Genomic DNA, 13,770 nt, shown 5'->3' with positions numbered 1-13,770 from the left:
GTTCAACTTTGAGGTTACATTACTCTGGTATTTATTCCAATCTGCCGATAGTGTTAACTAACGAGGGCGTCTCATGGTATTGAGTACTTTTGAAAGCGGAGAAATCATGATTGGAAAGTGGTCAGATGAACATAAGGAAAGGAGTATGCAATTGTTGGAAAAGGTCGTCTAAATCTGCTTTTTGAAATTGTAAATCCAGAGGTAAATATAGCGACACGAGTGTAAATTCAAGCGGAAAGAACATATTTACTGCAACAACTTGAAGATTTGTTCTGAGATCTAGTTCCTCAGCATGAAAACCGTTTTTGACACATATAGCCACTCCTGATGCTCGCATATGGAACTGATCAAGTTTGTAGAATATCGAATAGTTTTTAAGCGTGGGTGCCCTAGAATGATTGAAATGACTCTCTTGGATGCAGATAGCAAACGGATTGGAGTCATTTATAATCATTTTTAATTCATTAAAGTTATTATAGAAACCGTTAATATTCCATTGAAGGATGCAACTATCCATGAAAAAAGATATATAAGTATTTAGCACGCCAAGAGATTTGAGTGAGGATAACTAAATTTCATCTATCTCATCAACAAAGATCGACTGTAAGATAGCTTGCGTTATAGTACTGAGATTTTCAACTTCTGTTATTGTGTTAGTAGTATTAGAATCAATTGTATTTTTTGTATTGTTTAACTATTGTTAGTTGTATTAAGTAATTCATTTTGTGGTTTACTTTCTGAGTACTGGTGGTGAACATACTGATTTTCTGGAGAGTTTCTCTTCTCGCCGATGGTAGTGTTTATCGGCAGCTTATCTTTGGCTCGGTTAATGATTGTCGTGATGTTCATTTTAGTATTGTCAGTTGTTTCGCATGGTGGATGATGGTGGCTAGTTGATGGTGGTTGATTTATGGTTCCTGCGGTGCTTTTTTGTTCTACGGGATTCTTCTGTATGTGGTCGTCTTTATTATATTTCGTGGTTTTGAGTTGACTAGAGAACAACTGTTTCAGCCGTGGTGGGTTGGGGTCGGGTGCTTGCAGTCTTCTCTTTTGCCTGGCTTCGCGATAGGTGATCTTTTCGGTTACTTTCAGGCGTTGAATTTCAAGCTCGTCCATGTACAGTCAACCAAAAAAGTATTTGGACAGCAGCGCATAAAATTTTCTTTTAGTAATTTTGCACAGTATTTTTGCAAAGAATGGTAACACATATTTTTTAAAATAATGTTTAACTAAAGCATATTTAGATGCACAACAAAAATTCGGGGAAAAGCTTTCCGTTTTGAAGATAGTTTGAATTCCCCAAAAATGCAGCCAAAAAAGTATTCGGACAGTTAACTATTAGTTGAAACAAATGTCCTTTCTCGCTCATCTACTACCTCATAGGACCATTTACAATCTTGAAGACCTGTTTTAATCTGTTTGGGATAAAATTAACAATTTTTCAAATATCCCTCTGTGAATTGCTGACCATTTTTTTACAAGAGCTCGGTTTAAGTCATTGTGATAAGAAATCGAATGATTTCTCATTTAGAAATAAAATTATCTAAAAAGATGTTCAAAAGGGTTCAAATCTAGACTGAATGCTGATGTTTCGATAGCTCTAGGACAATTGTATGGTGCCTACCGCTTACAATTATCGACAGCATGTTTAGTTTCAACATCCCGGTACAATATGTATGTACCGCACAATTACAATTTTGCTTTAATTTCACCTAAAATTGTTCAGATAATTGAGTTTACACTTAGTTCTATCCAAAAATATATATCTTTGCTACCTCGGAGATTTCCAAGCATCCCAACAAGGTATGACACTAACCGCATTGCTCGTTTACTTGCTGACGAGTGATTTTTCGCTTGTAAGCCTTCTCTTTTAGTTATTCTTGCATAAGGGTTGTTGATGTCATACCTTGTTGGGGTACTTGGAAAGCTCCGAGGCACCAAAGATATATATTTTTGGATAGAACTAAATGTAAACTCAACTATCTGGATAATTTTAGGTGAAATTAAAGCAAAATTGTAATTGTGTGGTACATACATATTGTACCGGGATGTTGAATCTAAACATACTGTCGATAATTGTAAGCGGTAGGCACCATACAATTGTCCTAGAGCTATCGAAACATCAACATTCAGTCTAGATTTGAACCCTTTTGAACATCTTTTTAGATAATTTTATTTCTAAATGAGAAATCATTCGATTTCTTATCACAATGACTTAAATCGAGCTCTTGTAAAAAAATGGTCAGCAATTCACAGAGGGATATTTGAAAAATTGTTAATTTTATCCCAAACAGATTAAAACAGGTCTTCAAGATTGTAAATGGTCCTATGAGGTAGTAGATGAGCGAGAAAGGACATTTGTTTCAACTAATAGTTAACTGTCCGAATACTTTTTTGGCTGCATTTTTGAGGAATTCAAACTATATGTACCCTATCTTCAAAACGGAAAGCTTTTCCCCGAATTTTTGTTGTGCATCTAAATATGCTTTAGTTAAACATTATTTTAAAAAATATGTGTTACCATTCTTTGCAAAAATACTGTGCAAAATTTCTAAAAGAAAATTTTATGCGCTGCTGTCCGAATACTTTTTTGGTTGACTGTACACTGGGCAATTCTTTGATAAGGCATGGTGTTCACCTCGGCAAACAACACATTTTCTTCCCTGTTGGCATTCAGTTCCATCATGGTATAAGTGAGCACAGCTGGCACATATCTGGTTCCTTTTGCATACATCTCGCTTATGGCCGAACTTAAGGCAGTTCATGCAACGTAGTGGGGGTAGTGGAATATACTGTCTAACTTTGCATACATGAATGCTAGCATCGATAGAACTGGGGAGAGTTCCCAGATTGAAGGTCAGAATGAAAGCTCCTGAATCCTCAAAATTTTCACCACGTCGACGCTTAATTCATTTGACTTCAACTACGTGGGCGTGTTTTAACTCTTTGGTAATTTCTTCGTCTGTGTGCATATTTAGATCTGGACAAAAGGTGGTTCCGCGAGTTGTGTTCAATGTCGGGTGCTCCACTATTTCGACATTGATTGTGCCTAATACAGTCTGCTTCACTAGTTTTACTGCTTGCTGTCTATCTGTGGTTTTTAGTAGCAATCCTCCTTCCTTTGTTCGGCTGATCGTAACATTGAGGGTGATACTATCCATAGGCTTTCTAATGAAAAACGGGGAGACAGTGGCCATCGACATTCCTTCTTCTCTTCGCCTCAAAATTAAGTATCGCGGTCCATTGCTAGCAGGGGTTGTGTCCACTCCTAATTGTTTTGTAAATGGGTTTTCTCGGTACGCTGAACGAACTGCTGTTCTTTTGTTTCCTTTGTTTCCTCGATTGTTCCTATTGCCCTGTGTCCAGTCCAATTCCTGTTGATCCGTGTTCAAAACGTTAAACCTAGACCCAAAGGCCAAGGATAGCTCTCCGCCACCCGAATCCTCCGTCATCTCCAAACGTCCTGTCATCCGATATGGTCCTTTTTATTCCAACTGCCACTCACAAAAATAGTTATAACGTCTAAAAGAAAAAAAATCGGTTAGAGCCTTAAGAAAAATAGCAAGATAGATGCTTCTCTCTCGGTAGCTGAAACCGAACTGATTTGTTGCAAATAAATATTAAATAGTGGAATTCAATCGAAAAATTTTTTCTTTTGTTTGATTTCAGATTTCAATTGTCATTTTCTTTACTTGCTGTTACTCACAATTGTACAAGAAAAGCAAAAAGCGAAGAAAAGCAGTTAATTTAAGCATGTAGGTATAGTGGTGTAAAGGATTAAAAATACTAGTGAGTTGATTTTTCCAAATAAATTTATACAAATTTCAAACAAATTTTGCGCATCAATAGATGCTCTTTTCAATCAATAGATATGTACTAGAGCTTAGAAATGTTATATGAAAAATAGGAAGTAAACGTTGCACGGTAGTAATTTTGTAAGATTTGTTTTCGTTAGTGACATTTTAAAGGACCGTTGTCTTATGTCATGTATAATGTTTTAATAAAAAAAATCAAAAATGACAAGCACTGGAAATCATATCGATCATATTTCCCATGCTTGAGTATGGCGCAGCTTTTGCACTATTTTTCGACCTTATCTTGTTTTCCCAACCCTCTAACATTGTAAAAACGATGCGATCAAGCTAATGACTATCTTTTCATGAAAGAACATTCAAATGAAGCTTAAGTTTTGATTTTCATTCAAAAATAATTACCTAAAGGAGCGCCAGCTAAGAAAAAGTCCAATTTCTCTTTTTCATATCTAATGCTCTATTCAGTTATTTTTTCTTATTCAGATATATTGCAAAATTAAAGCCAAGCAAACTAGTAGTAAAATTTTGAGATTAATCATTTTGTTGTAGATATCCTTTTTCTTCAAAAGCGAAATATAATAATAATTTTTCTGAACTCTTGTTTTTCAAAGATGCTAACTTTTGAGCGCATGGTATTAATATCAAGATATCAAAAAATCTGCTATGAACACATATTTCATATTGTCAATTCAAAACAAGTTTCGTATGTGGCTCTGAAGCCCGAAAGTTAAGGCCGTCTGTAGACCCGTTAGAGGGTTAATTTCTAATTATATATATATATATATATATATATATATATATATATATATATATATATATATATATATATATATATATATATATATATATATTTGTAAGTTGGTCGAAAACAAGTGATATTATGAAAAGTTTTAGCGCACTGTAGCAGCATTTTCAAAAATATCACGAAAAATCATTTATTTCTTGTAAATTTCATTTATTTTCGATACACGTTTTATATAACTTCCGAAAATGCTAGAATACCAGTGACGGCAGTTTTGAAAGGTTCATACATTGCCAAATCATGGAAAAATAATCAACAATGCAAAAAGCATGTTTTATAAAATGTATATATATATATATATATATATATATATATATATATATATATATATATATATATATATATATATATATATATATATATATATATATATATATATATATATATATATATATATATATATGCCCCACGGCTGAAAATCTCGATAATAAAGAGAAAAAAAAAAAAAAAAAAAATATATATATATATATATATATATATATATATATATATATATATATATATGACACATTCCGCGGGCCGGTATACCAATCAGACATTTTATAAAACATGCTTTTTGCATTGTTGATTATTTTTCCATGATTTGGCAATGTATGAACCTTTCAAAACTGCCGTCACTGGTATTCTAGCATTTTCGGAAGTTATATAAAACGTGTATCGAAAATAAATGAAATTTACAAGAAATAAATGATTTTTCGTGATATTTTTGAAAATGCTGCTACAGTGCGCTAAAACTTTTCATAATATCACTTGTTTTCGACCAACTTACAAAGGAATATATGCTGAATCCATTCCAAAAATAGTTTGGATGTAATTTTGCAGTTATTTTGTATTTCAAGTGGATGAAATAGGGCCATTTTCATGCGTTGTAACGTCACGAAAAAGGCGTACTTTTTCGCTTTCGCAGAAAAGTACAAATTCGAACAATCTAATAATCCGTATGCTCTTTGTACTCAAAAATACCTTTAAAACGATGCCTAAAGAATGGAGATAAGTAAAGTAGAACCTAAGTTACAACTGATTGAAGCTCGCGTTGTAACGTCACGGCGGTCAGCCGGACGGATTCAAAACAAGTGAGACATAAGTAATAACATCGAAACCTTAAGGCATTGCATAAAAGTTGCTTCAGAAAAGTTTCTTCATTTTAAAAGCACTTGCTAGTGGTGAAAAAATATTCGGACATTAGGGTGTCCTCAAGCAGATACAAAAAATATTTTCTCTATTTTAAATCAGAAATGATAGCCGTCTACAGAACATTTGAAGAAAAACTAATTTCAAGAAACTTCATTGAACGCTAAAAATTTCTATTTCTTACATGAAAAAAGTTATAGAGCCAAACTCTTAGGGACACCCTCAAAAACAGGGTTTTCGATCTAGCTCTTTAATAACGCTTCGTACACCTTTTAGATGTTCTAATAAATTGATAATCAAATTAAATTGCACATTTTCGTCGAAGATACTAGAGCTCTATCTTTTTCCCTTTAGGAGCTATCCCTTGTTTCTTTCATTTCGACATGTTCACCTACGGTTGCCTTCATAATACCTTTTTTTAGATATTCCTCAGTGTTCTGTCCTATATTGTACATGGTGGAATACAGCATAAATTGACTCACAAAAAACAAGTGAGATTAACTGTTTATAGCTGCTTTTCCCCGAGGTACAGTACATTAAAGAGTACATGTAAAAATAAAAAAGCCAGTAATAGCTTCTAAAGGGAAAAAGATAGAGCCTACTATTTTCGACAAAAATGTGCAATTTAATTAGATTACCAATTTATTAGAACATTTTCAAGCCATACGAAGCGTTATTAAAGAGCTAGATCGAAGAAAAAAAACTATTTTTAAGGGTGTCCCTAAGAGTTTGGCACTAAAACTTTTTTCATGTACGAAATATAAATCTTCACTATCCAACAAAGTTTCTTAAAATTAGCTTAAAGTTGTTCAGTATTCATCTCTTATCAAATCATAGAAGAAAATCTTTAGATAAAATTTGATGGGGAGCAGAATTTTCATGTTTTTTGACAGAAGAACCAAAAGACGTATTTCTGGCGCGTTGTAACGTCACGCTACATATTTGCTTTCCAAAACAATCTGGGCAAAGCAAATGCTATTAATTTGTTCACTTTTAATAGGAAATTTTATGCTCTTTCCAAATATATAATAATATTTGGGGGTTTCTCAACGATTTTCCCAGCTAAAACATAAATACTGTGCAAAGAAAAGTCAAAACGTTGTAACGTCACGGCGGAATGTGTCATATATATATTCATTCAAGTCTGTAAAAATTATCTTTTGTGTTTACGTTATTTTTCTATAAATCACGTAAATATTGTAAATCTAAATAAGGTGTTCATCAAGTAACATAAATGGCGCTTACAAGTATTTCTGCACCCAAGGAAAGAAAATATAATTATTCTACACAATACGTTGTGAATTTTACTGCCAAATAAGGATTCTGAGGAATACGTAACGGATATTTAAAAATATAGTAAAGTTAATTATAGATAGGTTGGAGAATTGACTGTTCAGTCTTTAAATTCAGTGGACGATTTGTTTTATTTACGCCAACGTTTCGATCTTTGGTTTAGATCTTCTTCAGGGCTTCTACAATATGTCTTATTAGTTATTTGTGATCTATCTTGTAATTTGTGGTATGACTTACAAAGTTTAAACCGTCTTTGTCTAGTAACATTTAGCCTATAGTGTTGTCTGTCTTTGAGTTTGGATGTATAATGGTCTGGTAAGTATTGTATAGTCATGAATATTGTAGTAATTGATATTATGTAAACTCACTCGTTTGTCTATAATGTCTAAAATATGTTAATTGTGTCACAAGTTCACTCATTTGTAGCTGTTTTTGATCACGATATTTTAATTCTTGGTTTGATTTTTCCTATTGTATTGCCTATTCGCTGTTTTTATTCTGTTTGTGTGTAGCGTTAATCATTTATGTACGTGCTAATTTGTGTTTGTCTGTGTGAGAGGTTTATAATTTTTATGTTTTAGTGTGTTCAGTATTGCTGTGTAACATATATTTATTCCTTCCGTGTCGGTGCGTTTGTTGATGTTATCTGTCGTCATGATGTGGCAAACTTCCAATATGGGTAGTCGTGTTGGTTTGTTGCTTTGATCTAGTATTGATGCTTGTTCTAGATTGAATCGGTGGTTGGTGTTTACGCAGTGTGTAATCATCGCTGTTTTTTCCTTCACTTGTGCTAGTTGTATTTCTCTTGTGGTTTGATCCTGTATCTGTGTTATTTTGTCTAATTTGTTTGTATCTGATTTGTGTCCAGATAATCTCGTTTTAGTCTGTTGGTTGTGAGTCCAACGTACATAGCTTTACACTCTTGGCAGTTAATGCCGTATATTATATTGTGTTTTTGTAATTTGTCCTGTTTTCCTTTTGTGGTACGGTAAAGCCAGTCGATTGTGTAGTTGTTATAATGTGCTATTTTGATATTTGTATATTCACTAGTCTTTTCAATTAGTTTTGTTATCTTTGGTGTTAATTCGTTTATATATGGTATTGATTTGTATATTTTGTTGTCATTCTCAGTTTCGTCTGTTATTACATTTTTAGGGTATCTGTTAATTAATCTATTTATGAGTCGTATCGGATAGTCATTTTGCTTTAGCTCTTCTATTATTGTCTTGTTTATATCTGTTTGAGTTTTTATTGTTGTTAACTTGTTGACTCTTGATATCAAGTTGTACGCTGTATTTATTTTTTGATACATTGGATGCATTGAGTGGAAATTAATAAAGCGTCCAGAAGCTATCGGTTTTTTGTACCATTCTGTACCAAATGTTTGGTTGTTATTTCTGGTAATTAGCATGTCTAAGAATGGTAGCTGTCTATTCACTTCTACTTCAACTGTGAACTGTATTTTTGGGTGGTAATTATTAAAGCTGTTTAGTACGTTTTGTATTTCGTGGCTTGGTATTAATAAAAATAGATCGTCTACGTACTTTTTACCTTTGTTATACTATAACAAAGGTTTAAAAATTGGTGGAAAAACACGAAATTGATCCGAGGCCCGGAGGGCCAAGTCACATATACCAATCGATAGGGTTCGACGATTTGAGCAATGTCTGTGTGTGTGTGTGTGTGTGTGTGTGTGTGTGTGTGTGTGTGTGTGTGTGTGTGTGTGTGTGTGTGTGTGTGTGTGTGTGTGTGTGTGTGTGTGTGTGTGTGTGTGTGTGTATGTATGTAATGATTTTTTCTATCGCCTGTTTCTCAGAGATGGCTGAACCGAATCGTTCGCTATTACTTTTGTTTGAAAGGTATTATTGTCTAGTAGATCACTATTGAGTTGTTTCGTGATACGACGTTTCGTTTAAAAGTTATAGGCAAAAATGTGAAAAATACGTGACACGGGTTTCTCCGGAACTACATGACCGATTACAACGATCTTAGTATCAAATGAAAGCCCTTATTAAAGCTAAATTGTTCAGGATTTTTTTATTGAAAACAAACAAGTAGTTTAAAAGTTATCCTTAAAAAACCTGTTTTGACAACGTAATAATTATCGCCTGTTTCTTAGAGATGGCCAAACCGATTTATGCGCAATTAATCTCATTTGAAAGATAATATATCCTAATAGATCACTATTGAATGATTTTTTGATTGGACGTTTAATTTGAAAGTTATGAGCAACCGTATACACCACACCAAAATTAACAATAATTTAGAATGAATTTAACGAAGAAAATTTACCTAATTTCAATTATTTTAATACCAAACGAGAGGTTTTCACACTACGAATATATATGCAAAATTTCATAAGAATTGGTTTTACCGGTCAAAAGATATTAACCCTCGAACACTCGCGCCAACTTTTGTAATACAGTTACTCGCGCGCAAAATAGTCCCAAACCAAAGAAAACGTGTGCAAGGGAGTTTTGACTGGGAAAACTTGGTTTTAAGTTTATTAAACCATTGTAAGAGTTTCTTGAAATTGAAAGCTCTATCGTCTGGTAGAATTTAAATTTTGATTAATCCCCCTAAAAGTGAAATAAAAAAATTATTTTTCTTCAGTGTCAATATAACACATTGATGTGTTCTACAAAGTTATAGAACATATTATTACAAGAAATTTTGTTGAAGACTGCAACCTTCTATCTCTGCAGCGAAGATAGAAAAATCTTATTTATTGTATATGAATTTGTAAAATCAGTTTTTCTATTTTTGCTCTTTTTGTAATTGTTGTATAACTTTTATATGTACTACAAAATTGTACAAATAATAAAAATACACAACTTTGCTGAAAATAGTATACCTGTATGTTTGCTTGTTTAGGAACTGTAGAACTTTGATTATAAAGAATGCCCCAATTTTGACTCCGAATTACTCGACTACCAGCAGACGGATACATTTTAAACATTTTACATTTGCTGATAGTTATGCTGCATACATTTTCCAAACAGTTTAAATCATTAATGCATTGAATAATTATGACATTTTGCGCACAATAAGTTTGTTGAAGAATATACGTTAGTTAAACAACGTTTTGTAACTTTATAACAATATGGCGTTGGAAAACCTACACGTGTTGTATCAAATACAACAGCGTGAGTAACCGAAAGTTAATAACAATTGATGAAAATTATACAAGAAAACTCTACTGATGTGATTCAAATAGAATAGCCACAGAGAACAGACATCCAAGCAAAAGGTCCCCACTTGGATAAAACTTATGTCAAATTAGTTGGGAAACTATAGTGATGATGTCGCTGAAGGCGCATAAAATTCTACACTAAACTCACAACAGCTAGCTTCTGGCGCTAGCATAACGCTTATAGTCCATATAAACTAGCGCCTGAGGAGCCAAAGGTTGTCAGTGTGCAAATCAAAAGAATCATTTAGTTGGGAAACTATAGTGGTGGTGACGCTAGCATATTAGGTGATTTTAATTTGAAATTTTATCCAACAATTCCCAAAAAAATTGTTCGTGAATGGATGTCTGTTCTCTGTGGAATAGCATTATAGGAAACTATGCATAGTTCAAAAACCTATAAACTAGACCTTTACTAGACAATGTATATGTTAAAGAATAAAATTTCCTCTTACAACTTACTTTTATTTGCACTTACTCAGATTAATAACAACAGATTAATAATAACTTACTTATCCTTACTCAGCAATTTCATGAAAAAAGGATCTATCAAAATTTAAAAGTGTTCTTATTTTGATCAAATTTTGTAAACTTATTCCATTTTCAAAAATTTTATGTAAACCAACGCACTGCGTAACGATAACCAATAGATGAATTATGTTCCGAAGCCGTGTCGATTTCTATCTCAAATAGCAAGTAAGACCGTATAACAAAGGTTCCTTTCACCACTAGGTGGATTAAATCGGGTTTTTAAAATTGGAATGGGAATATTAATATTTTCTATAACCTGGTCTAACAGTGCATTCATTACCCAATCTGCCAGGATGGGCGACAAAGCAGTACCCCTCACTTGCTGGTAGTACTGTCGTCGGAATTGAAAATAACTGGCATCCATGCAATAGTCAATCATTTCCCAGAATAGATTTAGATTGATGTTGGTGTGTTTACTTATTTCAGGCCAACTTGTGTGTATAGCTTTCCTCACTAATTCTCTTGGTATATTGGTAAATAATGATGTGACGTCGAATGACACCATTACATGTGCAGGAGGCGCTGTAAAACTGTTGATGTATTCACAGAATTCATACGAGCTATTGATGTTGTGTGTGTTGTCTATTGCTGTTTTGAGTATGTTGGCGATGTATTTTGATAGTTGATAATTTGGAGCTGTCCTGTTGGGGACGACCGGTCGCAGAGGCAGATTAGCTTTATGAGCTTTTGGTTGTCCATAAATTTTGGGACACATAGCGGTGTTCACACTTAAACGATTCGGTAAAATTTACCGAAATCTAAACAGCTGAACGTTCGGTAAAATTTTTTATTACACCAAACATTACTAATGATCTGTAAACGTCGATTGGCACCATCGAAATTTTTACCGAACGTTCAGCTGTTTAGATTTCGGTAAAATTTTACCGAATTCGGTGCTTTTTATTAAGTGTGTTGCATTTTAACAGCTTTGCAATGTGTTTTTCGATCAGTTCGAGATTTAACAGTCGTTGTACAAAGTTGTTGTTTGTGTTTTGTAGTTTTGTGGTTGGATCTCTGATTAGTTTTACGTACGTGGTATCATCTTCGAGTAGTTGCTGCATTTTGGTTTCGTATTCGTCGGTCAACATAATAACCGTTTTATTGCCTTTATCGGATTGTAGGACACTGATGTTCGGGTGGTTTTCCATAAACTGTTTGGTGGTTTTAAGTGCATTATTGCAGTATTTTGCTGTTGCCGGTATCTGTTGTGTACTGTTTTGACTGTGTATATGGTTCATTATGATGTTTACCAATCTGGCTCTTGTCGTATCCTGTTTCTGTTTATCTGGGCTGTGCTTCAATATATCTTCGATGTCCGCTATGAGATGGAAATATGTTGTTTTGGGTATTCGACTGGGTTAAACAATGAATTTCGGTCCTAGGCTTAGTAGCGTTTCCATATCTGGTGGTATAGTTATGCTGGTTGCATTCAAAACTGCTTTGGAGTTGAATGTTGGATTGGCTTGAGTTTTAGTGCCAGCGGAAATTAGTGACCTGAGTTTTTGGTTGATCCGGGTTTGTTTACTGCTGAGCTTTGCGTGATAGCTTGTCTCTTCCAATAAGAGAAAGTTGTTGTATGTAGCGGAGCTCGTTTGTTGCATTATCAGCTGTTTTTGTTGCGAACATTGTTTATGTAGCTGGTTGATCGAATGGAAGGTATGCCGTATTTCGATATTTAGCAAGGATTTTTGGAACTTGCCGGTTATCTTTTGTAGTTTTGCTGTATATGGGCTTTGTTCGACGAATAATGCAAAAATGCATCTGAAGGATTGTTTTATGTGGTTTGGGATTACGCCATGTTTCCTACATTGAATGAGGAACTCTTTTCTAGAGATCATACTGGCTAATTTGGTATTTGAGTTTGCGTATAGTTTGAACGTTTTTAATGTATCGGGACCATAAGTGTTTGCAATTTGTTTGTAGAAACCATTATTTGTGATGCTAGCCATTTTGCGATTATTGGGAGTTTTTCCGACTGTGATGATAATAGGTTGGAGAATTGGCTGTTCAGTCTTTAAATTCAGTGGACGATTTGTTTTATTTACGCCAACGTTTCGATCTTTGGTTTAGATCTTCTTCAGGGCTTCTACAATATGTCTTATTAGTCATTTGTGATCTATCTTGTAATTTGTGGTATGACTTACAAAGTTTAAACCGTCTTTGTCTAGTAACATTTAGCCTATAGTGTTGTCTGTCTTTGAGTTTGGATGTATAATGGTCTGGTAAGTATTGTATAGTCATGAATATTGTAGTAATTGATATTATGTAAACTCACTCGTTTGTCTATAATGTCTAAAATATGTTAATTGTGTCACAAGTTCACTCATTTGTAGCTGTTTTTGATCACGATATTTTAACTCTTGGTTTGATTTTTCCTATTGTATTGCCTATTCGCTGTTTTTATTCTGTTTGTGTGTAGCGTTAATCATTTATGTACGTGCTAATTTGTGTTTGTCTGTGTGAGAGGTTTATAATTTTTGTGTTTTAGTGTGTTCAGTATTGCTGTGTAACATATATTTATTCCTTCCGTGTCGGTGCGTTTGTTGATGTTATCTGTCGTCATGATGTGGCAAACTTCCAATATGGGTAGTCGTGTTGGTTTGTTGCTTTGATCTAGTATTGATGCTTGTTCTAGATTGAATCGGTGGTTGGTGTTTACGCAGTGTGTAATCATCGCTGTTTTTTCCTTCACTTGTGCTAGTTGTATTTCTCTTGTGGTTTGATCCTGTATCTGTGTTATTTTGTCTAATTTGTTTGTATCTGATTTGTGTCCAGATAATCTCGTTTTTAGTCTGTTGGTTGTGAGTCCAACGTACATAGCTTTACATAGCCATGTAACTTTAAAAGGGCAAAACCCGTCATGAACTATCTTGGGTTCGCCCGCAAGGGTTATGTTACTTATTGTTTATCAATTTGAACATGAAACTTGGGTAAGGAGAATCCAACATGATGTTTTTCACAATGCTCACTTACCGTTGGGAGGTGAATTGGAACCTACCCTTCCTTTGTTC

General features: G+C 33.9%; 1 protein-coding gene across 3 annotated transcripts in view; it reads left to right on the top strand.

Annotated features, from left to right (window-relative positions):
* Window positions 1-13,770, top strand: part of LOC128745182 (integrator complex subunit 7) — a 528,653-nt gene that overhangs the window by 394,090 nt on the left and 120,793 nt on the right. The window contains exon 12 of one of the 3 annotated variants that reach the window (XM_053842198.1): window positions 3,670-3,755. The exons of the other annotated variants lie outside the window; for them this stretch is intronic. Within the exon in view, the coding sequence (XP_053698173.1) occupies window positions 3,670-3,755 (86 nt within the window). The remainder of the gene's footprint in view (window positions 1-3,669; window positions 3,756-13,770) is intronic. 3 annotated transcript variants of the gene reach the window in all.

Source organism: Sabethes cyaneus, chromosome 1 (assembly GCF_943734655.1).
Source record: "Sabethes cyaneus chromosome 1, idSabCyanKW18_F2, whole genome shotgun sequence".
NCBI classification, from domain to species: Eukaryota; Metazoa; Arthropoda; class Insecta; order Diptera; family Culicidae; genus Sabethes; species Sabethes cyaneus.
This window is presented reverse-complemented; position numbering and strand designations above follow the sequence as displayed.